This window comes from Amphiprion ocellaris, chromosome 21, assembly GCF_022539595.1.
Source record: "Amphiprion ocellaris isolate individual 3 ecotype Okinawa chromosome 21, ASM2253959v1, whole genome shotgun sequence".
Lineage (NCBI taxonomy): Eukaryota > Metazoa > Chordata > Actinopteri > Pomacentridae > Amphiprion > Amphiprion ocellaris.
Window position 1 is genome coordinate 27,381,807 of NC_072786.1, and position 26,458 is coordinate 27,408,264.

At 36.5% G+C, this 26,458-nt stretch overlaps 1 protein-coding gene across 1 annotated transcript in view; it reads left to right on the forward strand.

Annotated features, from left to right (window-relative positions):
* Nucleotides 1-24,996, forward strand: part of LOC111587810 (synapsin-3-like) — a 155,175-nt gene extending 130,179 nt beyond the window's left edge. Inside the window, exons 8-14 of the mRNA XM_055006377.1 lie at nt 3,720-3,862; nt 5,351-5,425; nt 6,477-6,579; nt 16,064-16,195; nt 17,912-17,930; nt 18,027-18,195; nt 19,025-24,996. Of these exons, the coding sequence (XP_054862352.1) occupies nt 3,720-3,862; nt 5,351-5,425; nt 6,477-6,579; nt 16,064-16,195; nt 17,912-17,930; nt 18,027-18,195; nt 19,025-19,148 (765 nt within the window). The 3' untranslated portion in view covers nt 19,149-24,996. The remainder of the gene's footprint in view (nt 1-3,719; nt 3,863-5,350; nt 5,426-6,476; nt 6,580-16,063; nt 16,196-17,911; nt 17,931-18,026; nt 18,196-19,024) is intronic.
* The last annotated feature ends 1,462 nt before the right edge of the window (nt 24,997-26,458 follow it).

Sequence of the window (26,458 nt, forward strand, 5' to 3'; positions counted from 1 at the left end):
CTTTCAAACTAACTAGTTATACTTTTAAAGGTTAATTCCAACCGAAGTACTAGTTTCTGTCTGGTAGTAGTATCGTAGTTTCTACTATACTATACTGTACTGTACTGTACTGTACTATACTATACTGTACTGTACTATACTATACTATACTGTACTGTACTGTACTATTCTATACTATACTATACTACAGTAGTTTCTAAATAACTAGTTATACTTATAAAGCTTTATTCCTCCCAAAGTAGTGCTTTCTACCATAATATTTATAATTTTAAAGATTTATTCCATTGAAAGAACTACTTTCTTCAAATGACATAGTTCTAAAGTTTTTTTTTCCACCTAAAATACTATTTTCTTTCCAGAGCTTCTATTTAAAACTGTCACTGTATTCCATTCAAATAGGACTGTCTAATAACTAGTACATTATGGAATTAAATTTTTTTCCAAATAAAATTGTACTTTTCTTATAATTTTGAGTTTATTCCACCTACTTATTACTTTTACTACCAAGTTATGGCTTTAACTGCTTATTTATACACGTCTTATCTGGGAAGCCAATTCAGAGGTTTAATGTCTCTTTCACCCTTTAAATGCTTCTTTTTGGGGTTGAAAACACAAAAATTCCCACATCTGAAAACACAAAATTCTCAAAATTTAGCCAAAATCTTCTTTGTAGAACTTGCTTTTGGGTTTCAGATGATAAATAAGTAAAGTCCATTTGCACCTTTAAATTTAAATTCATCTGACGTGTACTTCATGTACTTGAAGATATTTGCTCGTCTTTCTTCTGAGCTCATTTTAGAAACTTAACTGATTTAGTCGTGTTTCCACAAGCACATTCATGTTTTTACCCTTCAAAGTGTCAACACTGTTTACTGAACCACATAAACCATCAAAGGTACTCTGCCTTCTTTTAAAAATTCAACCCTACATTTATTGTTTCTCTGCCATTCTCACTCTTGCTAAGTTTCCCTTTATTTGTTTTCCTACAATCAGTTCTCTTCTTCATTTTCTGGTGAAGGTTGCATCATTTTTAAAAGGGATTTCTTTGTTCCACCCAGATAATTTGTGTGTCTTTCTCAGCGGTTTGGAGGATTTGTTTGTATGTGAAAGTGCTCTGAAAGTGGAATCCTTGTAAACGTGCTGTGAAACTGTTTCACAAACTGTCACATGTTGACGCAAGTGTCCTGTGTCTTGGGTTTCCACTCCATCTTCAAAACTCCAAAACCTCCTTTATCCCGTCCTTAAAGCACATTAACAGAGAGACAGACACAAAGTATCTGTCTGACAGCAACAACCATAACAGATTCTGGATTGTCTGTGTGTTGACCTGGAGGCGAGACAGTATTTACTCACGTTCTACACAATCAGACTTTGTGGCACAATGCAGAAAAAGGACATAAAACCTGGTTTGGATCAGTTTTCTATTCCGCAATTAAGTGAAGAGTTCAAACCCCAGAGGATGAAACAGGATCTTCGGTTTTTCTTATCTGGTTTGTCTTTTTTCACGATGGCATGTCGCTGTTCCCACTATTTCCTCTGTGATGATACCAGTGAGGAATATGGTTGATGAGTGACTGGAAGCTCTGGACTGAATCATTTTAGCATCTCAGACATCGATCACTGACAGTTAGCCGTACATTAAAGCTGTCCATTGACGGGTTTGTCTGCCGAGATGAACCATTTCCCACGACCTGATGGAATACACCTTATAAATCTTTGCATTAACTTAATTAACCCTCTGAATTCCAAGCCGTTTTTTGCTCCCGTCACATTTTTACTCACTGTGGGCTTATTGTTCACTCTAATATAACGTCCTATACATCGATGGAAACAGCACAGCCATGACTAGAAGTAGAATTTTTAAGATTTTTCATTTTCCAGCCACTGGGGGGAAAAAAGTAATCAACATGTGAAGCATTTTTCCCAAATGGCCACTGGTGTTACCAATACTGGAAAACACAAATGATGACTCTACATGCTGTATATATTTTATTACTTACATTTTTATTTAGTTTCCGTATTCGTCTCTTATCTGTTGCCTGCAGTTCAGCTGAAAAGGTGTTGAATTTCTGTCACATGACTGTTCAGTGGAGTCAATCATGGCGCCACACCTGGATGTGCAAAATTTTTTTTTGTCTTTTATAGAATCTGGTTAGTGCAAAGGATCTATTTTTGGATTTTTTAATTAAAAATGACACATAGAGTAAAGCGATTTTTAAGAAAGTATTTTTTCCTTAGAAATTAACCAAAATTTAGGTTGGGCTAATTTTCTGGATAGAATTACACGTAGTTCATGGAATGTTGGAAAGTCAAAAATCCAACAACTTTCTCCATTTTAACAGTTTCTGGCTGTGAAAAATGTGGTCATATATGTAAAGTAAGGCAATATTGATTAAATATCCTGATTTTTAAGCTTTGACTTCGTTAAGTTTTCTAACAGAGCAGTACATCACATATGAGCAGTTCAAGAACCATCAGAAAGTTAAAAATCCAACAGTTCCGACTGTTCTAACATTTTCTAGCACTGATAAATGCTCATATTTTAGCAATCGTACGTGTAAAATAGCACAATTCTGAAGAAATATCCTGATTTTAAGTTTTGGTTTGGTTAAGTTGTCCAACAGATGTCAACGATTAGTAGTTCAAGGACCATCGGAAAGTCTGCCCAAATACGTCTAGTTTTTCATGTTTATTCCTCTCTAACAGTGTTTTCAAACTAACAAGTTATGGTTTGAAAGATTTATTTCAACCAAAATGCTATTTTCTGTCCAAGTACTTGTAGTTTTAAAAGTGTATTTCGCGAAAATAGTAGTTTAAATAATTATTCATAGTTTTAAAGGTTTATTCTACCCAAATAGTGCTTTTTAACCAGGAAGTTATGAGATTAAAGGTTTCTTCCTCCCAAAGTAGTGCTTTGGGAGGCCACCACAGCACTTAGTACTTAGAACATTTTTTTTCGATAAATGCTCATATTTTAGTGATCTTACATGTAAAATGATGCAAATTTGAAAAGATAGCCTGATTCTAAGCTTTGGTTTGGTTTCATTGTCCAACAGACGTCAACGATGAGTACTTCAAGGACCATTGGAAACTTAAAAATATTGCAATTCTTCCTGTTTTTATGATTTCTGGCTTTGACAAATGGTGTAATTTTGGCATTAGTTTTTAAAGAGAACATTGCCATGAAGTTTTGAGTTCAGAGGGTTGAAAAGAAACCATGTGTAGAAACGTCATCCAAAGAAAAAACAAATCAGACTAAAGCTTTTTTAACTGACACGTGACTCCTCTTTGAATAAACAAGAAGTGTTGTAGATCAAAGTAAATGAAGGTCTTAAGTTCTGACAAATATTTGCCCCTGAAGTACCTCTGAGGGGTAAATATTTGTGTCAGCCTTACGCAGTCACACCTGTTGTTACCTCATTATCTAAAGGCTACGGTGAAAAAAAGTTGCTTAAAATTTATGCGACGGATGTGTTTTGTGTTGCCGGGCAGCCATTGCGTAATTTCCCCTCCGTCTGTAGTTTACTGTCTAATAACTTCATGGGAGTGAGATGACGTAGTTCAAAGCCGCCGCTGGCAGTGTTTCCATCCAGGGACCCTTCATTATCCCGGCCTGTGTACAAGTGTGAGATTCCTGTGGGATCCTGAGCGGCCGCTGCCAGCTTTAACGGCATGCTTTGTAATTAGCCGCTCGCTAACAAGTGGCGTCTCTCCTGCAGATTAAAGTGGAAAACCAACAGGACTTTCAGGACATCACCAGCGTAGTGGCGCTGGCCGGAACCTACGCCACCACCGAGCCCTACATCCAGTCCAAGTACGACATCCGCATCCAGAAGATCGGCAACAACTACAAGGCCTACATGTAAGACTGCCACCGGCCGGCATTCGGTTGATTACAAAGTCAGAGTGTGTGGAGGTTAACAAGTGCTTTTACAGGCTGTCACAGATGGAGTGAAGCTGCCTACGAAGCTCCTGTTTGGATCCACTATCTGTCACGTTTTCAGCATTTTCACATAAGAAATTTAGGGGGACAGAATCATATTTAAAAATTTAACAAAATATTGCAAAATGCCATCCTGTGAGAACAAGAATAATCTCCAATATGACCACAGGTCAACTTGTTAGCATGAATTTAGTGATTGAAACCATAGTGACTCATTGAAATAGAAATATTGCTCAGTATTTTTCATGAGAACTTGATGCATTTTCAGTTGAAGCAAGGGATTTTTAGACTCTAGTGGCCACCAGTGGAATTGCAGGTGTGTTTTACAGCCATGAAGCAGCTTCTTGAATTTGATGTGACCATTTTAGTTGAAGGATTTGACAGTCAGGTAAATTAGTTATCAGGAAAGTCAGTGCATTCATAAAATATCATGTTAAAGGTCATATAAAGCTTTGGTATATTGTATCCTGGAAGAAAAAACTATGAATGTGTTTGTTTTCACCTTTCCATTGGTCTTTAAACCACTCATCTGTAGTGCTGTGCCTATCGGCTCTGTGTAAACACTGCCTGCAGTTCAGGTGAAAAATCCTAGAATTTTTGTCTCATAGCTGTTGATCACAGCTGAGTCACTAATGACTTCACAGTTGCGTTGACATGAGCAGAATTTTTACTTCTTCACACAGTCTGGTTAATGCAAACTCTTTATTTTTAGGAAATTTTTAAAGAAGATGTAGGATAAAGTGAAGAGTCAGCAGTGAGTAGTTCAAGGGCCTTCGTAAAGTTGAAAATCCAACAATTCCTTCTGTCTTTACAGGTTCTGGGTCTGATAAATGCTCAAACTGTATACCTTTCAAACCTGTTGGCAGGTTTTGATGTTCAATGAGATAAAAATAGAGAAATTTGATGCCAGTTTTGTCAATAATGTATTGCAGGGGGAAGTAATAGGATACTACTGCTGTAATATTTAGCCCCACCCCTAATTAAACACACACACAGTTACACTAAAGCTCTCTTCTTAGATTTCTGCTCCCGTTTTCAGCATCAGTTTCTGCACTTTCATGGTCTAACTCCTTCTTTAAACACTCATTTGGAATCAAGAGACGTCGCGCCGCCGAGCATTTAGTGACGAAGAATCTGAGTAAACATCCTCTTAATCATTTTCAGGTCTCTGTATCTAAACACTTGCCCAGCCATCTCATCTTGCTTTCCCACGGCCTCACCATGAGAAATGTGTTTAATCGGCTCTGACACAAACATGGAGGTGCAGACGGTGTTCGTGGTCACTGATGAACAGACGATAGATTCTCCTTTGAGGCTTTCTCTTCAGATGTTGTGAGTGACTTTCATGTTGTCCAGAGGCAGGTTGATTCATATCCTGATGCTTATTTGTTTGTTCTAATTTTTCAGGAGAACGTCCATTTCTGGTAACTGGAAGGCAAACACAGGTTCAGCCATGTTGGAACAGATCGCCATGACTGACAGGTACGCTGACTCAGAGGCTTTCTGGGAAATGAAAATCTGTTTGCATGATTTGGTATTTTTTTCATGATTCATACCTGAAACAAAGGGGTCTTCAGTGAAACACACACTGAACCAACTTTTGAGCACAAATCTGAAAGTGAAATTGTCTCAAACTTCAACAAATGTTTTTTTGAACCCTCTGAACCCCAAAACCCACCTGCATTTTTAAAAGGAAACCTGGATCTCAAAAAAAACCAAAATTGTCAAATTTATCAGAAACAAACTGTAAAAACTGAAAGAATCATCAGATTTTGAACTTTCCAACAGTTTTTGAAATACTCATTTGCACTGTGCCATTTAGCCAGTAATCCTAACCAAATCTAAGCCTGAAGATGTGATATTTCAGCAAAACCACTTGATTATACTGGACACGTTTAAAAATTTGCTAAAAATACATTGTGTGCTCTAACCGGATTCTGTAAAAAGCTAAAAATTCTATGCTTTTCTGCACAACCGTAAAGACATTAGTGACTCAGTTACAAGCAATATTTACATCAAAAAAATTCAAGGATTTCTTTAGGACTAAACTGAGTTTCACAGAAAAGATAGTAGAAAAAATATGGTCTCCTAACAAATTAAAAATGCAAATTTTAACTTATATATAGTATGTAGAATCAGCATTTTTTTTCCACTGTTGGAAGCACCTGTGGGTGTTCTGGAAAAAAATTTTACTTTAATTTTTGTACAGAAAATAGTACAAGCAAATTCAGCTATTGTTTGTTTCCTTTTTCCATGATTTATGGCATTATAACTATGTCATACTGCACAAGAGAGATTTCTTAGCTCTCTCTGCTTCTAGTCATGGTTGTTCTGTTTCCATAGAGGTGCTGGACTTTAAATTCTGGAGAAAAATGAGCCCACAGTGAGTAAAAATGTGACAGGAACAGAAAACAGCCAAAACCTGCTCCAGGGCTACTTGTACTGCGAGTCCTCTAAACCCAAATCCATCCTTCTAGAGATGATTGTTGGTTTAGTTACTGGTTTATCAGTTATTGGTGTGACTCTGTTCCAGATATCGGATGTGGGTGGACTCCTGTGCCGAGATGTTTGGCAGCCTTGACGTCTGTGCTGTGAAAGCCGTCCACGGAAAAGACGGCAACGACTATATCATCGAGGTCAGTGTGTTTTCAAATGCTGAGATTACAGCTTGTGGAAGAATTTGCTGCCAGTAAAATACACAGAATATTTTGCACTTTTAGCGCATTTTGGAACACAAAACACCAAATATGTATCTGAAATGTTCCCTCGAATGCCGCAGGGCTTCATATTAAAGGTTCTCCAGATGTTCTGGATGCTCAGGGCAGCTTTTTGTAGATTTGCACGTCCGAACACCAATCAGTGTAAACGCTACCTTGGATTCAGTGTCTATTCCTCCTGATAATACTTCCTATCACAGTGAAGTCTGCAGGGAAGGGTGTAGCCAGACTTTGATTGCACATGATCATCGGACCCTTGAAAGAACGATTATCCCGTAGACCAAACAGGCAGCAGGACCAAAACAGCTCCGAGAGTCTGAGTCACTGTTTCTGCTAACACAGCCTGTTTATTTGAGTCCACGGGCAAAGTTTGGCGTCGGACTTGTCCTGCAGTTTGTAGACAAATGAAATTGCGGTGGCACGACCTGACACAACCAATCTGGTCGGAGGTTTGGGGTTTCATTCCCCCGACTGCATGAGCACAGCAGTAACGCTGCCTCGGTTAAAGATGCTAAATACATACATTCTAGGCTGAATCACGTCACATCATGCAACATGAGCTGAAGCTGCTCTAGTCAGAGTTTTTATTGTGACGCTCATCAGTGGACACTGTAAAAAACATGCTCAAACTACTGGCCAAATCTGCAAAATTAAAGTAAAATGACTTGATTTAAATGTAGCACAAAAACAGTAAATTTACAGACATTTTCATTATAGGACTTGTGGTGAAACACTGGTAAGTTACAGATTTTTCTGAATTGCTAAAATCAAACACCTTCAATAAACTAACACATCAGAAAGTTTTTTAAGAGTTTCATTCTGCAGGTTTGGCCTAAATTATTACTATCAAATACATTAAATTAAGTGTTAACATATTCTTAAGATTGATAAATATCAGTCTTATTTTGGAAAACAAATGAATTACACACCACTGTTGATTCTAAAGCACTTTTTGTTTAATGTATTCCAATAAAAATGTGTTATATCAACCAATTATTCACAAATATTTCTGCAGAGCCCCACGTTAGGAATATTTTTGTGTTATGACCCAACTCATGTCAACTCTGAAGACATTTTCTGTTCCTGTTACATTTTACTCACTGTGGGCTCATTTTTCTCTGCAATATAAACTCCTGCACCTCTATGGAAACAGAACAACCATGACTAGAAAGAGAAAGAACTTAAACTTGTCTTTTGTGCAGGATGATACAGTTAGAATGCCATAAACCATGAAAAAGGCTTTTTTTAATTATTTAACTCAAAAAATGAAAAAACCTGGAATCACCATGTCAGATCCTCTTCCATGTGCCTACAGATGTTAACAGTAATGGGAAATAATGGTGACTCCACATGCTATAGATATTTAACTTCTCACATTTTTAATTTGTTTCCTTAATTGTCTGCTCTGTATAAATACACGGCCTGCAGTTCAGTCGAATAGTTGATTAACTTTCATTGTGGGACTCTTGGTCACAGCTGAGTCAGTAATGGTTTTATGATTAGTCTGAGAAACGTAGATTTTTTTGGTTTTTGCAGAATCTGGAATCTAGTTTTGGCAAATTTTTAAACGAGACACGTAGAATCGTAATTTCAGTGAAATATCACAATTTTAAGCTTAGATTTGGTTAATTTTCCCAGTGAAACAGAATGTCACAGATAACTGGCTCAAGAATATTTGAAAAATTCAAAATCTGTACAATTCCTCTGTTTTTACAGCTTGTTGCTGTCATAAATGGTGTAGGGTTATTTTAGAAATAAAGTGTGTGCTGCAAGTGTTTTGTGGTTTAGAGAGTTAATAATTTAGTGCCAGTTTATTGAGAATGTATTGCAAGTTGAATCTGTACTACTTAAATTCACATAACTTATTGAAAACCAACAATTGTTTCTGTTTTTACAGTTTCTGACCCTGATGAATTGTGTCAATTTGGTGTTTTTTTAAAGACAATATTCCTTTTAAACCTGCCCGTGGGTTTTGTGGTTCAGAGGGTTAAAGATTAAACTGAATCAGGAGACAAACGGTTGCATCGGTTTTGTTTTTAGAGCAGCTTCCTATGTTTCAAATCTGAGGAAACAGGCTGGTCTGGTGCGTCTGACATTCCCATTTTAGGCTGAAACATGACATCAGTCCTCTGTCTATCTGCTGGGTGGGTGAGGTCAGCAGCCTCCGTTTTTAAACTCGTTCTATCTCAGGAAATATCTAGCAGCTCCCCTGGGGATGTTCTCGCTGTTTGGACAGAGAAACCGGTGACACAGTGGAGTAGAAATGTTCCTCCTCCATGCGGCCGCATCTCTTTCTGGAATTTAATTAACCGCGACAGGGAAGAGCTGTCTGTCCATGGCGGTGGGAATCTGCTGTATTGTTCGAGACAAAAGACAAACAGCCGTGACACCTCTCCCTAATGAAAAGTAATGAGCTGCTCAGAGGTGCATCATTAACAATTTACTGCAGCTGCTTTTAATCTCCAGCAAACTCAGCTTCACAAGTAAAGTGTGCAGATAATGGAGGTGCCGTTATGTAAGACGATGTGCAACGACGTGACACCACAAGCACAGTTTAATGACAAATGACAGGACGGCAAAGTAGCACGACTTGAAAGTATGGTCGATCAAAAAGTTCCAGGACCGGTGTGGTGCAAATAGAATAAGATAAACTCTGCCTTTATGGGGGAAATTCACATCTTAGATACAAATGAGGCATTGAAAAAGCACAAAGGTACAATAAAGCTCAAAAGCTCAAAAGCTCAAAATAATAGTGTAATATATATATATGTGTGTGTGTATACACACACACACACACACACACACACACACATATATATATATATGATTTTTTGCTCCACATCTTACCTTTATTGTTTTGTGATGTATTTCATACATATTATTCCAGTATATGTTATAATACCTTAAATTTACACCGTTATGTTTTCAGTACATGTTTTAATTCTGGTCTTCAGTCTAACAGTATTTTCCATAATTATATCATCTCTTATTTTTAGCTCATCGTACCCAAAAATATTACACTACATTATACAGAATATTAGTGCTACATTTCTGTTATTGCACTCATAAAGTTATAGGGAGAAAAGACCAGAGGTAGCATGATAGAGTGGCACATGAAGAGCTGTTTTTAATTGTTGCAATGTGACATTTACACTATTGTTCAAAAGTTTGGGTCTCTTAGCAATGTCCTTATTTTTGAAAGAAAACCATTTTTTTCCAATGAAGATAACATTTAGTTAATGATAAATCCAGTGTAGACATTGTTAATGTGGTAAATGACTATTGCAGCTGGAAACAGCTGATTTTTAATGGAATATCTCCATAGAGGTACAGAGGAACATTTCCAGCAACCATCACTCCTGTGTTCTAATGCTACATTGTGTTAATTAATGGTGTTGAAAGGCTCATTGATGATTAGAAAACCCTTGTGCAGTTATGTTAGCACATGGAGAAAAGTGGGAGTTTTCATGGAAAACATGGAATTGTCTTAGTGACCCCAAACTTTTGAACAGTAGTGTAAGTATTTCATTAAAAAATAAATATTATATCTAGTGTCAGAGTCTCAGGAGTCCAGTCAGTCACTTGCTACCCAATCGTTAAACTATCAGAAAATTTATAGAAATGTCAGGGCTCACCAAAATTAGCAATCATTCAAGAACTTGGAAAACATGGAAAACATGAAATTGCCTGGGTGACTCCAAACTTTTGATCAGTCGTGTATATTGTGAATCTGCGCTACATAAATAAAATTGAATTGAAACCGACTGACAAGTTTTGATGTTCAGACAATTAATATTTAAGAGGCAAATACTGTAGTTTTAACTGAACTACATTCATTTCACTGATAGTTTGGATTTCATTGGTAAAAGATTCAAGATTATGCATAAAAACATGCATGAAAAATGGTGTATTTGTACAGATTAATGCCTCAGAGCATGATTAATGTAGTCCAATAACATCAGCCGTTCTGTGTCTTAATTTGAGTCTGAAACATTAAGAACATGAAGCACAGAAGACAGGACCTGACACAGTAATGTTCTGACACTTTGCAGGAGAGAAAACATTGGTTTTAATGATGAAATTATGCAGGATAACACATGACGTGAGCAAAAAAAGTGGCAGAAGAGGATCATAAAAGTGATTAATGTACCAACAGGGAGGAGTGCAAGACGCTGCTATCTAAAAGCTGGAGTTGTTTTCCCAGGAAAGCGTAGCAGCTCTGCCGCTGCACCATCATTTTCACATGTTCTGCTGGGTGAACTTTCCCATGCAGCCGGCTACACTGTCCAGACAGCTGCTCAGTCAAAGTGCAGAACAACACCTCAGTGTTCCAGCGGCAGCTCCAGCCTGCTGCTCTGCGACTCCGTATCCTAATAAATCAGCAGGGTGGATCCCGGCTCTGCTCGCCACCGCACGCCGTTTGAAGTGGAGGCCTCCGCTCGCCCTGCCAGGCCTCCGCTCAGTCCCCTGTGGTCGTGACTCAACCGGCCAAAAACACCGAGCCGCGCCCCGCCTCGCCTCGCCTCGCTGCCAGATCCTCGCCGCCAGATCCTCGCCAAGACGCTGGGCAGAGAGAGGAAGGGCTTTAACGGCTTCTCCGGTCTGGGTTGTGGTTCTGTACAGGACAGTATGAACCCAAACAGATCTGAAAAACAAAATAGATGAGTGAAAAACAGACAGGTGGATTCTGAAAGATCAGATGAGTTTCTTGTATCTTAGAAATGGAGATTTTGATTTGAGGTTTTTCTGCATAAAATATAAGCTACCGTTCAAAAGTTTGGGGTCATCCAGACAACTTCATGTTTTCCAGTAAAACTCCCACTTTTATCCATGTACTAACATAACTGCACAAGGGTCTTCTAACCATCAATGAGCCTTTCAACACCATTAGCTAACACAATGTAGCATTAGAACACAGGAGTGATGGTTGCTGGAAATGTTCCTCTGTACCTCTATGGAGATATTCCATTAAAAATCAGCTGTTTCCAGCTAGAATAGTCATTTACCACATTAACAATGTCTACACTGGATTTATCATTCATTTAATGCTATCTTCACTGGAAAAAAATGCTTTTCTTTCAAAAATAAGGACATTTTTAAGCGACCCCAAACTTTTGGGGTCAGTAGTGGAATGTTGGAAGAAACTTTGCTTTTCTCAGAAAGGGCTTGTAGATAACTTGGTGAGTTCATATTTTATTGGATGTGACTTTTACATACTCTACTGAGTATATAAAGACCTAAACATGCTGCAAAGAAACAGACTGAGTGGTATTTTTATTCACTAAAGCAATAAATCCTGCAGTGTATGATGCAGCATACTGCGATTATTTCAAGGACAGAACTTCTTCTAACCTTTAAATCTGTTATTAATTATCAAATTGACAGAAATGTAACTTTTTTACAATAAAAGATGAATTGTCACTCAAGTTTTGTAACCCTCTGAATGCCAGTCAACTGGTGGGTCCAAAATAATGTTATCTTTTTTTAAGAATCGTCAAAATTACACAGTTTATAAGAGCCAGAAACTGTAAAAACTAAGCCTGATTTTCAACTTTCCAACACTCCTTGAACTACTAATGCTGTTCTATCTGGAAAATTGTCCAAATGTAAGCTTAAAACTGTAATTTTCTGTCATAATCACTTTATTCTATATTAAAAATTCATCAAAACCCCAGGAAGCCACAACCCCATAGGGTAAAAAGCAAAGAATCTATGAAAAGAAATGAAAAAATCAAAAATCTGTTTTAAAAAAATACAATAAAAATATTGCAGCAAGGGTGGAAAAAAGTACATTTAAAACCGTGGAATACTACTGTCAAGTCCACCTCTCTTTCCGTTCAAAGGACACGTGGACAACTCAATTCAAGTTTCCAACTCAAACTTTTATTTTCCTTTTAGTTGGTTGGTCACATTGTTGCAATAGGTTGTAAACCTTTAAAGACAGAAACAAAGTTTACATCATCAAACACAGAACCAAAAAGTTGCATATTAACCATTTAAATGAATCAATCACTTAAGCCTTTTAAAGCACATAAAGAATCATTTTTATTGTCAACATTTTAAGCCTTTTAAATTGAATAACAAATAATCAACATTTTAGCAAAGTTTAGTAAAGTTAACATTTAACAGAACATATATATATTCTATATTTTTACTTTACTTAAACTAAAAATGAAATATCTTAATTCAGCTCATTTGACATAAAATCAATCAAGTAAATGCTGCAGCTTTCATTAACCAGTCACACAGCAGTTAGCATAAACTTGACCATATTAAGAAACATTTCAGAACACCAAGAAAGCAGATAAACCTTTCACCAACCATGAATCCATGAGTGGACTTGGATCTCCTCTGAAGATTGTTCCACTGAATGACTGAGCTTCCCCTAGTCCTTCCCAGGTGCTCTAAGTCAGTCTAAGTCAGTGATGACTGATCAGGTGTCAAGCACCTCTTAGCTGCTGCTGGTGGATTCTGGGAAGTGTAGTATTTAGGTCCCATGTCCTGAGGTTCAGCTCAACAACTACAATATTTAACACTGTAAAAAATGGTGGAAAAAATATGTAATATATGTAATATTATCTAATAATCTGTAAAAATATATATGTGTATTTTAAATAGAAATTATAATTAAATAATTATATATATATATATATATATATATATATATATATATATATATATATATATATATATATATATATATATATATATATATATATATATATATATATATATATATATATATATATATATATATATATACAGATTTAAATGATTTTACTAGTTTTATGTAATTTAACAAAAGTGGGGAAATCTGTAAAATAATAGAAAATCTTTTTTTACTGCTGGTAAAATTCTGTATTTTTATAAATAGTAATTTGTTCTCTTACAACGTTTGACTGAAAAAATTTCCTTTTTTTTTTTAACTGTTTTTAAGTTAGCAGAAAAGTTGTTATTCTAATTTACACAAACAGGCTAAAACTGTAAATGACGTCCACAGCTAAAATCTGTATTTTTATAAATAGTAATCTCTTCTTTTACAACTTGTGACGGTAAAATTACTTTTTTTTTTACTATTTTAATAAGTCAAAATGCCACTATTTTACAGATAGTTGCCGTTGTTTTTTTTAAGTTTACACTATTCAAACATTTTAATGTATTTCCCCTCTTTTTGCAAGATGGCATCATTTTGCTATGTTTAAATCAGTCAATATTACATTATTTTGTAAATATTTTCTATTATTTTAATCATTTTTACAGTTTTTTTACTTTACATTGTCCTAACATATTTTAACGTATTTTCCCCCTTTTTTGCATGATAGCAAAATATTTTTTTTACTGTTTGAGTCAATCAAAATGTCATTATTTTTTACAGATTTGTGACATTATTTTCATAAGTTTTATTTTTACGTTACTTTTTTTTTTTTTTTTTTTTTTTTTTTTTAGTGAAGCTGCAATATTTTTTGCAGTTTCACCAAATACTGCACCAAGTGATGTTGACAAAGCAGCTGAACCTGAAAGTTTTCTGATTCTAATTTACCGGATGACAGAATAAAAGGAGCGTCTGTGAGGTGAAGCGGCAGCTCGCTACCGGACGGTGGATCAGTGTTTACGTCCTCGGGTCGCTTCGGGTCTCAGCCTGGTCACCACATCTGTATTAGCATCTGCAGCCACACTGCTGCCGTTTGTTTTCATGGTGAGTCTCTGAGCTCCATGTGCTCTGTGGTTCTGCTGCGCACGTGAGAGCGCACGTGAGCTCCTGTGGTGGGACGCTGTGGTGTTTTCTGTTGGAGGTTAATTGTTTGTGTGGCGATGATTCGATCTGAGCTTTAAAAAAAGTTCTACAAAGGCATGGAAGAGCTGCTTCAGAGGAATATTTTATCTGCTGCACAGTACGAGTACTGTTACTGCTGCTAGTACTACTATTACTATTACTTCTAATAGTAGTACTAGCAGCAGTAACAGTACTAATACTGTTACTGCTGCTAGTACTACTATTACTATTACTTCTAATAGTAGTACTAGCAGCAGTAACAGTACTAATACTGTTACTGCTGCTAGTACTACTATTACTATTACTTCTAATAGTAGTACTAGCAGCAGTAACAGTACTAATACTGTTACTGCTGCTAGTACTACTATTACTATTACTTCTAATTGTAGTACTAGCAGCAGTAACAGTACTAATACTGTTACTGCTGCTAGTACTACTATTACTATTACTTCTAATTGTAGTATTAGCAGCAGTAACAGTACTAATACTGTTACTGCTGCTAGTACTACTATTACTATTACTTCTAATAGTAGTACTAGCAGCAGTAACAGTATTGTTACTGCTGCTAGTACTACTACTCTGCTGCTACTACTACTACTACTACTACTACTACTACTTACTCCTATCAATACTCCTACTAATATGACTACTATTCCTACTACTATTATTATTCCTTGTACTACTCCTTGTACTATTCTACTAGTACTTCTTTTACTTCCACTACGATTTCTACTACTCTTTGTACTACTTCTACTAGTGCTTCTCCTACTCTTACTGCTACTCCCCTTAATACTCCTTGTACAACTACTACTCCTACTACTCCTTGTACTACTCCTATACGGACTGCTTCTACTTCTTCTACTCGTATTACTCCTCCTCACCTCCTCCTACTTCTACTCCTCCTCCTACTGCTAATCCTATTCCTACTCCTACTATTCCTAGTACTAGTTCTACTTCTACTCCTAATACTACTACTCCTACAACTACTAATCCTACTACTACTGCCTACTACTAGGACAGGTGAAGTCAACAGTGTATTTATTATTTTCCGTACTCTTCTGTAAACTTCCAGTTCCTGCCTCAGCAGCAGAATATTTCAGATGGAGCCACATTTTATCTGCTGCTTTCTGAACTTCTAACTTTGGTTCCTTTCTGTGATTCTGAGGGCGGCAGAGAAAAACAGAGGTTGGAAAGATTAGACGAGCGTCTTCAAATAGACCTGTTGAGTTTATCCAAAGCCTAAATGGAGAAGAGGTCAGAAAGTGTCGACATTTTCATCTTGGGAATGAAACTAAAGAACAAGTTTCTCTTTTTTTACTTCAATCCATGTGATTCAAATCATGAAAAATGGTGGGATGGATGCAGGATGAGGGGTTTTCTGACGAGAACAGTCGGTGTCATGCTCAGTGCATCCGGCCTTTAACTGGATTTAAGGGTTGCAGAGCTTCTACCCTCTGACCTCCACAGATCTGCACTCAATGACTCATCATTTGTGGCACCAACCAGTCCATTATCAGCAGCTTCTTCAGCGGGTCTACACGATAGGAGGGGCAGCGCTGCCATCTAGTGTTGGATTTATGTAGGTTCAGTTGATTGGTGGAGGCTCATTGGATGTTCTGGTCTCTGCAGGTGATGGACAGCTCCATGCCTCTGATTGGAGAACACGTGGAGGAGGACAAACAGCTGATCACGGAGCTGGTTATCAACAAGATGGCCCAAGTGCTGCTGGGAGTTTCCACGCCTCAGCCTTCCTCTGTTAAGGTGCAGCACCGTGAGACGAATCACACACACAGAGACAGTAGAAATCACCAGAAAAATACTTTAAAAAGGCTCAAATTAGCACCAAACGTCTGTAAAATAATTATATTTCTCACAGATTTGATTGCAGTGAAACTGTGCAATTTTATTGTTGTGCATTGTAAAATTACTTACAATAAAATACAGGTTTTGGTTGCCGTTAGTTACAGTTTTGTTTGTTTTTTCACAGTCAACATGAGTCAATACCTTTTTTCCTGCAATCTGTTACTTAGTGGCAAATGAGAAAACTTGTGAAATAATATTTCAACTGATTAAAATCCATAAAAAATACTGTAATAATAATCATGTAATATTGTTGAATTAAAATAATTATAATTAATTCATAATTATTGTTAAAATATCATTGTTATAATAATATCATATTATAGTATAATATTCTAATAATAATAATAATAATATTCTCATAATAACAGTAATAATAATGTCATACATTAATAATGATAGTATAAATGTCACACATTTCTACTTAAAGGTGGAAATTATTTCAGTTTTGACTTTATTTATTTCTTTATTATATATTATTTTATTGTTATTAGATGCTCTCTGTAGTTTAACAAAAAAAAGGAAAATTTGCAAAATAACTACCACTTTCAATCCTTAATATACATATGGTTTCAGGTAAACAGCAGATATCTGATATTTTTAATGATTTAAATACAATAAGCAAAAAATTATTTAATTTTAGTCACACACTGTAAAAGAAAAAATAAGTATTTCTAAAAACCAAATGATTAGAGGTGGACATTATTTACAGTTTTGGTCTGTTTATTTCTTTGTTTGTTTTTTCACAGATAACATATAAATCAATATCATTTTTTTTCTGTGATTTTACTGGATGTTATCTGTAACTAATTGGAAAATCTGTGAAATTCTAATATTTTTGATGATTTAAATCTATATAAAAAATCATGTAATATTATGGTCACGTTTCTAAAAACACATTTTAAATGTGAACATAACTGTTTTAGTTTTGACCTTCTTTATTGTCACAATCAGCACATAGATTTTACTAGGTATTATCTATATTTTAACAAAAAAAAGACGAAAATTCTTTAAAATTTTGATGCAGACATTATAGTTTATATACAATTTTGGCCTGTATTTTTCAGTCAATATATGCTTTTATCTTTTTTCTTTTATTTTACTTGATATCATCTGTAAATAAGCACAAAAGGGAAAAAAACTGCAAAGACACTTTTTTTTAAATAGCATTTTCAATTCCTAACATACCTACATTTTCTTTCAAATAAACAGCAAATATATGTTAAAAAAATGTAAATTTGTATTAACTTCGGTGCAGTAAGAAATAGTGTCATTTTTCGTTCACACAATGTAAAAAAAATTATTAATACTTTAAAAAAAAATACAGATTTTTTGGGGGGATGTTTTTGAAGAATTAATTTCTTTTTTCTTTTTCTTTTTTTAAAAACTATATACAAGTAAATTAAAGCAGTTTACATTGATTTTACTAAATATTACCTGCAATTCAACAAAACTGAGAAATATCCAAAACATAGCTGAACAATAAATCAAATGGATCTGTTTTGGAGACTTTGTGTTGGTAGAGGATGTGTTGTACTTTTGGTTGTAGAATGCAAGAAGTTGTTTTTCAGTATTTGTCATATGTGTTTTTGTGTGTCTGTGTCCCTCCATATGCAGACCACACAGCCCAGACGAGGTAAGAAAACTGTTCTTTATTCCAGCTGTTTGAGCCTCTGCAGTAATGAACGGTGGCATGATGAACATACATGTTGTGTATGTGTTCGTCCTGCAGGGGGACACCGCTCCGCCTCCGCCTCCGCCTCCGCCTCTCCATCCCAGTCGGCCCAGGGCTCTCCTCAGAGAGCCCGATCAGCCACCACCTCTCCCAGCCAGGCCTTCCAGCCAGGTCCCATCCCAGCCTCCTCCGGACCTGGAGCTCAGAAACAGTCACCACAGCTGAAGTAAGTCCTCACTGGAATTACTATCACGTCACATTTTTACTCACTCTGGGCTCATTTTTCACTACATTTTAACATCCTGTACCTCTATGGAAACAGAACGACCATGACTAGAAGTAAAAAATATTTAAACAAATATTTTATGCATTGTTTTAAAATTATATTTCCATAAATCATAAAAAAGTTGAATTTCTTTGATTATTTATTTTTACAAAAATGGAAATAAAACTGGAATCAACATGTCCAACATTGTTCCAAGTTCCCACTGTTTCACAATACTGAAAAAAATAAGTATTGGCTCTACATATAATGGATATCTGACTACTTTCATTTTTACTTTCTTTCCATGATTGTTTTCTATGTCCTCACTGTAAACTCAACTCAATTTTTGTCATATGAGATTCAGTCACACTTGATTCAATTAAAGTTTTAGAATTGTGCAGAGGTACGATGCAGTTTTATTTGTTACAGAATCTGGTTAAAGCAAATTGTTTATTTTTGGTACATTTTTAAACATGATATGTAGAATAAAGTGATTTTAATGAAATATTGCGGTTTTAAGCTTTGATTTGGTTCATTTTCCCAAAGAAATCTAATGTCAGAAAGTTGAAAATCCATCAATTATTTTAGTTTTTGCAATTCCTGGCTCTGGTAAATTATGGAATTTTGGTGATTTTTTTTCAAAATAACAAACTTTTCAAGCCTACTTTTAGGTTTTGGGGTCCACGTTGGTTTAAGCGGATATCAGCGGAGTTAAGCTGACTCTCAGAATGAGGGATTTTCTTTGCATTTCAGCTTTAGTAGCTAAACTGTTGTTCTCTGAATTCCACAGCAAATCCCAGTCGCTGACCAACACCTTCACAGAGACGTTACGAGGAAGCCTGACCGACGACGAGGCCAAAGCTGAGACCATCCGCAGCCTCCGACAGTCCTTCGCCAGCCTCTTCTCCGACTAGAAGCTTCCTCGTCCTGTCGGTCGTCAGGTTTAAAAAGATAAAACAAACAAAAAAAACCCCACAAGAAACCCAACTACTTAATCTGTTACAGAGTCGCCTCTGTTCTCCAAACCTCAAGTCCTTTGGTCCTCCTCCATGTTTGTGAAGTTTAACACCTGGTGCAACCCGCTGTCCTCAGACCAACGATGCATTTAACACTAGAAAGGCCAATAAGAAGAGATGTCATCGAGTGTAGGTGCAGAAATAAACCAAACTCCATCCATTTTTCCACAACTTTCACTGTTTTCTGTTACTTCTTTGCCATTTATGCCACTTATAAACCAATGAAAATCAGTTTCCACCATTATTCTGTCAGTCTTTATCTACATTTTCCTCCTTAAACCCGTAATATTTAGTGTTTTTGTGAAGCATGTTAGAGAACTGATACATTTTGTTGCTGTTAAAGTTGAAAAGCATCAACTGAAAGTTCAGATTGGCCTTTCTAGTGGTAAATTATGTCCGTAAATACTCATATTCTAGCTCGTACTGCTTGATATTTAGTCGTTATTCTGCATTGTCTTCGTCCAACCGGTGAAACTTTTTCTGTGTTCACGCTTCTACACTTGTTTGCATCTACCGTCATTCTTTTAATTGACACGCAGCTTCCGAAATAGAGATATCTACGGCAATATCCGCCTAACTTATGAAGAAAAACGAATCCTCACGGTTCACCAGCGATCTTCTCGAAGCATCTCAGCCAGCAGACGCATCTCTCAGACATCGGTGTGCTGTAGGCGCATATTGGCTCCTCTACCTTGGCCTAACATTTACCAAAGTGCTTTTTAATAAAACATAGAAAAAACACCCCCATCCCTTTTCACCTCCTGCACTGGGTCAAGAAAACAGCTAAACCTCTGTGATTTTTACGAGGTGCAAACGCTGTACTGGTTTACAACCGTCGTCTTCCATCCCAGCTCAGATCTTCTCCTGCAGCCGTTGCTTTTCTTAACGTTTTGTGCTTGCTGAATAGCACTATGAAGTATTTGTGGTGGGGGGGGTTTGTACCATAACTTCTACTGCTGGGTCTCTGAAGGCGAACAGTGAGGATGGAATATTTTGAGACTTAAATTTTCCACTGAGACAGAAAACGGTTTTGCTTGTTTAACATCTTCTAGCAGTTTCAGCTGTGATTGTAGATAATTCATCGTTTTATTGTTTTTTTTTTTGTTTGTTTGTTTGTTCTTTGGTCTGCAGCAGCTGGAACATACACTCATGTATGTTGTAACTGCAGTGGGAGCAGATTTCTGCATGTAAGTGAATGTTGTATGTAGAGTTGAACTGTTTTTGTTCTTTTTATGGAAAACCAACAGAAGCTCATGATTTCAATTTGTTACCGTTATGTTAGTTATTCTACGGGAACTCTCATTCATTTACAACTCCTTAGAACGTTCCCTGGAAAGAAAAATGATTGGTTTTTTTGTTCAGATTATAGTGAAATTACATTATAGAGAAAGTACTCTGAGCCTGTTGTAGATGGATTTTCAGATGTAAAGATGGAATGTTCAAACACAACAGAGCCTTGAAAGAAAAATTCTGATTCAATGGATGAAAAACAGACAAATATCCCTTTTGTTTTGAGAATTTTATTTAAACTGTGCCATATGCTACAACTTTGTTTTCTTCTTTTACCAACTGTCTTAATTTTCCTTATAATTAGTACCAAAATAAGTCTATTTTTAAGCAATTAGAATACTAATTAAATGCTAACGTTAATTGCTAGCAAGCATTTCTTTTTCCAAAATAGTCCCTCAGTGCAAATGCTGTCGCATCCAGCTCACAGAAGCAGACAAACTGCATATTTGGCTTTCAATGCAGAGCACAATCACAATCTGATGATCTATAAATTGGTCCTTTTGCAGGAAATTATCAAGATGCCTGGTAGTTAGCTCCATAATTATATTTCCCTCCCTGTCTATTTAATCAATGATGTGTACAAAAACAAATGTAATTAGACTACAGAGCGTAGAAATAGGATCTTTGAATGTCTGTGAGCAGTATTCAGGAGTTTAAAAGGACCTGTTATGATCAGTAATAATAATATTAATAAGAAGAATAAGAATGGCCCCTGTTTTACAGTAAAATTTATTCAAATGCATGAAGGTGTATAAAGTTTTGTAGTGGTGTGTGTGAGAGTGTATGTGAGTCTAAAGTTGTAAAGTTGCTGTGATTATGATAATACCACAAAAAAATTTCCTTTGCAATAACTGTATTAATAATAAGTTTGACACCATTTTCATTTTAACTATGAAACTTGACACTTTAGGAGAAGCTTTTATTTTTTACCAAATATTTATTTGGGACTTTGCCTTCCTGTCTCTCTGGTGAAAACTTTTTTTTAAAGAAGAAAAAAAATTGTTTTACTTTTACGAACAGCTTCGCTGAAGGCAGAAACGATCTGATTGGCTGCATAAATCAGCAGTGGGCGGGGCTACAGAATCCCAGGTGTTAGCTTAATTACTGCTGCTCATGATTTCTGGTCTTACAAGGTAATTATTCAGTTTACAGGCTGAACGGTGATAGATTTTTTGTGAAATAGCAGGTCCTTGACTAGCTAGCTTGATGATTATCAGCTAGCATGATAACGGTTGCTAACTGGATAGCTAATTACGCTAACGTCAGTTCTACAGCCTGATTTTACTTCATGTTTCCAATTCAGTTGGTACAGAATAGCGATTAAAAACAGGGTATTATGCTAAATGACTGAAGCGAAACCCCATCAGATGCTAGAAAAAAGTCACAATACAAATAAAGACAGGATTGTTCCTGTGTCATAGTGCTATTTATTGCAAATTAGCTGTACACTGTTAGTTTAGTCAACATTAGTTTGACTAAACACTGTTTAGCTGCTTAGCTTGCAAACTTTGAGAAAATATGCTTCACAGTTTGTATATTCAGACTATGTTCCAATTTAGTCTTTTGAAATGAAAACAAAGCAATATTTTTAACAAATGCAATGTTTTTCAGGGTTTCTTAACTTTTGAATTCCCAAAATCTAATAGTCGGACAAAGTAGGTTTACTGTCAACCAGATAGCTGTTGTTATGCAATGTTGTTAAACCCTGAAAATAGAAGCTATCACAGGTTTTCCACTGTAGGCAGTGAGCTGTTTCCTTTTTCGTGCTAAGATTAGCTGTTAGTCACTGTTAGTCAATTTAAATTCTTTTAACTGATGAAATAGAAGATGTGTAGTTTAAGTGTCAGAAAATGTTGTAGTTTGGCTGTAGTAACTGGCTGTGCCACCAGGTGGTGCCTCTTCCTGTTTAATGAGATGGAGTTACAGGTGTGTTTGCTGACTGCCTGTAATGTTTACATTAAACAAACATCTTTCTTGCTCTCTAACTGATAACTCTGGCAGTCATGTTGATGAACTGTGTAGCATAAAGCTATAAAAATGTAGCTCTGTGGTTTAGACTTATGCTAATGCTAAGCTAAGATACTGAAATGCTAACAGGCTGGGAGCTTAGTGTCTGTCAGCAGAGAGCAGCAGCTTCAACCAACGTTTGGATCTAATGATGATATCAGTGATATCTCTGAGTATAAATACCTTTTAGAGGCAGCAGTAAGTACTGACAGATTTCCTGGACTGATGAAGTTTCTACAGCAGTATTTGTGCACATCTGTTCAAGTTGAGCATCAATCCATCGTGTAGATCAGCGACGAGGATTATGTTGATATCAAACTGCTGTGATGAGAAGTATCAGTGGGTAATACGCTTTTATGGAGAAACGTTCACTGTAATTCATTTTAACAATAAATTGATTATTGATTGTTGACATATAAAATAGTTCAAATTTGCATCCTGAAGACTCATTTAAAATCACTCCACCCTCTTTGCATTTGGATTATTGCTTTTACAGTCAAACACAGAAATCTTCAGCACATAAATCCAAAGTTTGCTGTTCGGCTTGGTGAACTGAAGCAGCCTTTTATAGCAATAGCTGTGGTTCTTTAGCTTCCTGCAGTCATCGATTGTAGTTATTCTGCCTTTGAGGGTTGTTTGTAAAAGTAAAAGTTCAGTTCTACAATCAGATTCGTCTCTGAGTCAATGCAACCTTTTGTCATTGAGCACTTTTGCAAGCATTTCATAACCTTTGGCACTGTGTCAAGAAGGACCAAATTAGCATCTCATTGTGAGACCCCTTGAAGGTTTAAATCATATCGTTGTGTCTTTATTGTAGAGAATATTATCACGTAGTGTGTGATACTGCAGTGCGATAAGCCATAACCAAACCATGAGGATTTACTGTCCCTTATGTGCCACGCAATAATGGCTGTGACATCACTGATAAACTGACATATTGATCACTGTGTCCATGGCCTGTCCTGCCCTGCAGAGACAAACAGCAGTTACTGTTTTTGATTTTGAGTTAAAAATTGTGATACCACAGAGTTTAATTATTCGCTCCTCGTCCTTCTGCCAGGATGAAAGACAAACCTTGATGTCACTTTTCTCCGTTTTACCGCACTTTGGGTTTAAAATGCAGTTTAGGATCTTGCTGATGCCATATGTGTACTGATCTGTTCAGTCAGATTGTAATCAATGACCAGACGTCAGCGTAGATTTGCTTGTTTAACTCACTTGGCTGCTTTAGCTTGACACACCGGATTCATTTATTTGTTTTTGACTCAATTGGAAATGAGGTGCAAAGTTTACTAGTAACTACCTCAAGTTCAGCAGTGCTCTGCAGAAACTGACTACAGAGTGGTAGTACTGGACAAGGTTTTGTGAAATGAGCACAGTTCCCTTCACCAAAAACTACAAATATAGTGTCTGAGGTGTCAAACCGAGGATGATCAGCATCTGGATTTCATGTAACATCCAAGAGTCCAGGTGTGCTGCATGTAAGGACTACTCTACTCTACAAACACCTTCTTCTATAAGTCTTAATGTCCCCTTAATGGACATATATTTAGTTTCATAGTTCTGTGTGCAACATTCAGGAACACTGGATGTCACTAGAGCACCATCATTTCAGGGAAAACAAACAGCCCCCCCATGCCATATCGATGCCAGTTGTTTTCTTTGGGTTCAGAAATACCATATTACTGTTTATTGATTTGGAGGAACAGTTCAGAGATCATTTCCCACAATAAAAATAATAAGGCTTGAAGAGAGGTGTGTTTTTGGTATTTCGTCCAATCACAGCACCAGTTCTGCTCAAAAACTTTCACAGTGTTCTTAGAATTTGTGCTCATTTCACTAAACATTGTGAGACAGAGTTGCATGGCTTTATCCCCATCACATGGTTTCAGTTGAATATGTCACATCATTTGGAGAAAAGGCAATACTCTGCTCCAGTTTTGTGTTTTGGATCATGACATGGTAGAGCTGTCAGGATCCACTCTGGGTGTGTTGAAGCGATAAATAGCCTAACACTGAATTAATATGCAGCCACAGAGACTTGCCATTGAATACAGCTAATACTGCAAGCTAACTGGCGTCCACTTTTAACGTGGCGCATGTACACGAGAGAAATAATGTCATTGCACGGGTTTATTTGCCGATCTTTCAGCCCACTGTGTCCCTTCCTCTCTGCTGAATGGTGGGTGGTATTGTTTGGTACTTTCAGTGTATTAACGTTCTGTATATTGGTGTAAATGTGGCATGAAAACCGACCCCTCTTGTGTGCCTCAGGTGTGTAAATTTGGTCGTTACGTGATCTCAGTGTCTGGCTGCTTATTTGTGAGAAGTGCGATGCATCTCATGTGTTTCTGTAATTTATTTGTATTAATATTATTTCTGTACTTTTCTTCTTTTGTCTGAAAATCAAGATTTCTGTTATTAAAAGTAACAACTTTTATTAAACCCACGGCTTTGCATTCCAGTCTCTATTAGTCATCCATGGGGCTCCACATGAGGGGATTTCAATGTTTTTTCTCCATTTATGGTCACTGCAAGAGAAGTCTTTGCTCTCACTCCACTTGTAAAAAGTCCAGTTTGAAAAACACAACTTTCAGAATGTGTAGTGATAATCCCCAGATCCCTCCATCATGGATTAGTGGCGTATTTTATTCCTCTTGGCATGAAGCTGAGGGTGTTAAAATCTGACTGGCAACACAAGGCCACAGAGGGAAACCTGCTGGACTCTGGCATTTCCTTTCATCTGCTGCCCACTTCACGTCAAGTTGGGGAATTAGTTGCGTTAAGCGATAATATGAAACACATTCAGTGATGGATGTATCGCTGCACACATGCTCATACACTCATATTATGGCTTTTCAAACAATGCCATCATCACTCGGATATTTCTGAGACCACTTCATGTCTGAATGTGTCCACAGGATTCAAGATGTTTAGTATTATTTTTAAGTAGAATACTCAGCTTTAACCCTCTGGACCTCAATTACTGACTGGTAGGTTTGAAATGAATGTTATGTTTTTAAAGAACCGCCAAACTTGCACCATTTGTCAAAACTAGACTCTGTAGAAACAGAAAGAATAATTGAATTTTCACCTCTCCAACGGCTCTTCAACTACCATGTGTGACCTGTGGTTCTTTTAGAAAACTTAAAACTGTGGTATATTATCAAAATCACTTTCCTATTTTAAAATTAAAAAATAAAGCATTTGCTCTAACTCGATTCTGTAAAAAATTAAAAATTCTGAGCTCTGTGACACATCCATAAAGTCACTGGTGACTCAGCTGCAAACCACCATCGTGTGACAAAAATTCAGCACATATGAAAGTAAGTACAAAGAAATATCTACGGTATAGTATTTTCACCTTCTTTGTTTAAAGTATTAGTACAACCTATGGGCACTTGGAAAAATGTTGTTTTAAAATTTTTCTTAAAATAAACAGTCAAAGAAAATCTGCTTAAATGATTTAAGGCATTATAACATTGCTAGACTGCAAAAACAGACATATCTGAGTTTGAATTGAAGTGAAAAATGAGCCCAGAGTGAGTAAAAATGGAGCCAAAAAAAGAAAAACACCCAGAAACAGCTTGGTGTTCAGAGAGTTAACTCCAAACAGGTCTGCAAATTAAAGTTTCTTCACATTCTCTGCTTTTGTTATCACGCAGTTTGATGTACTTCCAGATTATCTCTAAGAAATCTGACTAAGAAAATAAAGTGATGACAAGTTAAACATAAAACACTGTTTTGTTAGAGCTAAAAACACCAGACAGCAGACCACCCTGATTATCTTCAACAGCAGCCTATTTACGGAGTGATTTAGAGATAAAATACAGTACTATATAGCAATTTACTACATTATGCGCCTCCTGGAAACGCATTTATCTCCAGCTTACATCACATAGTTGCAATTT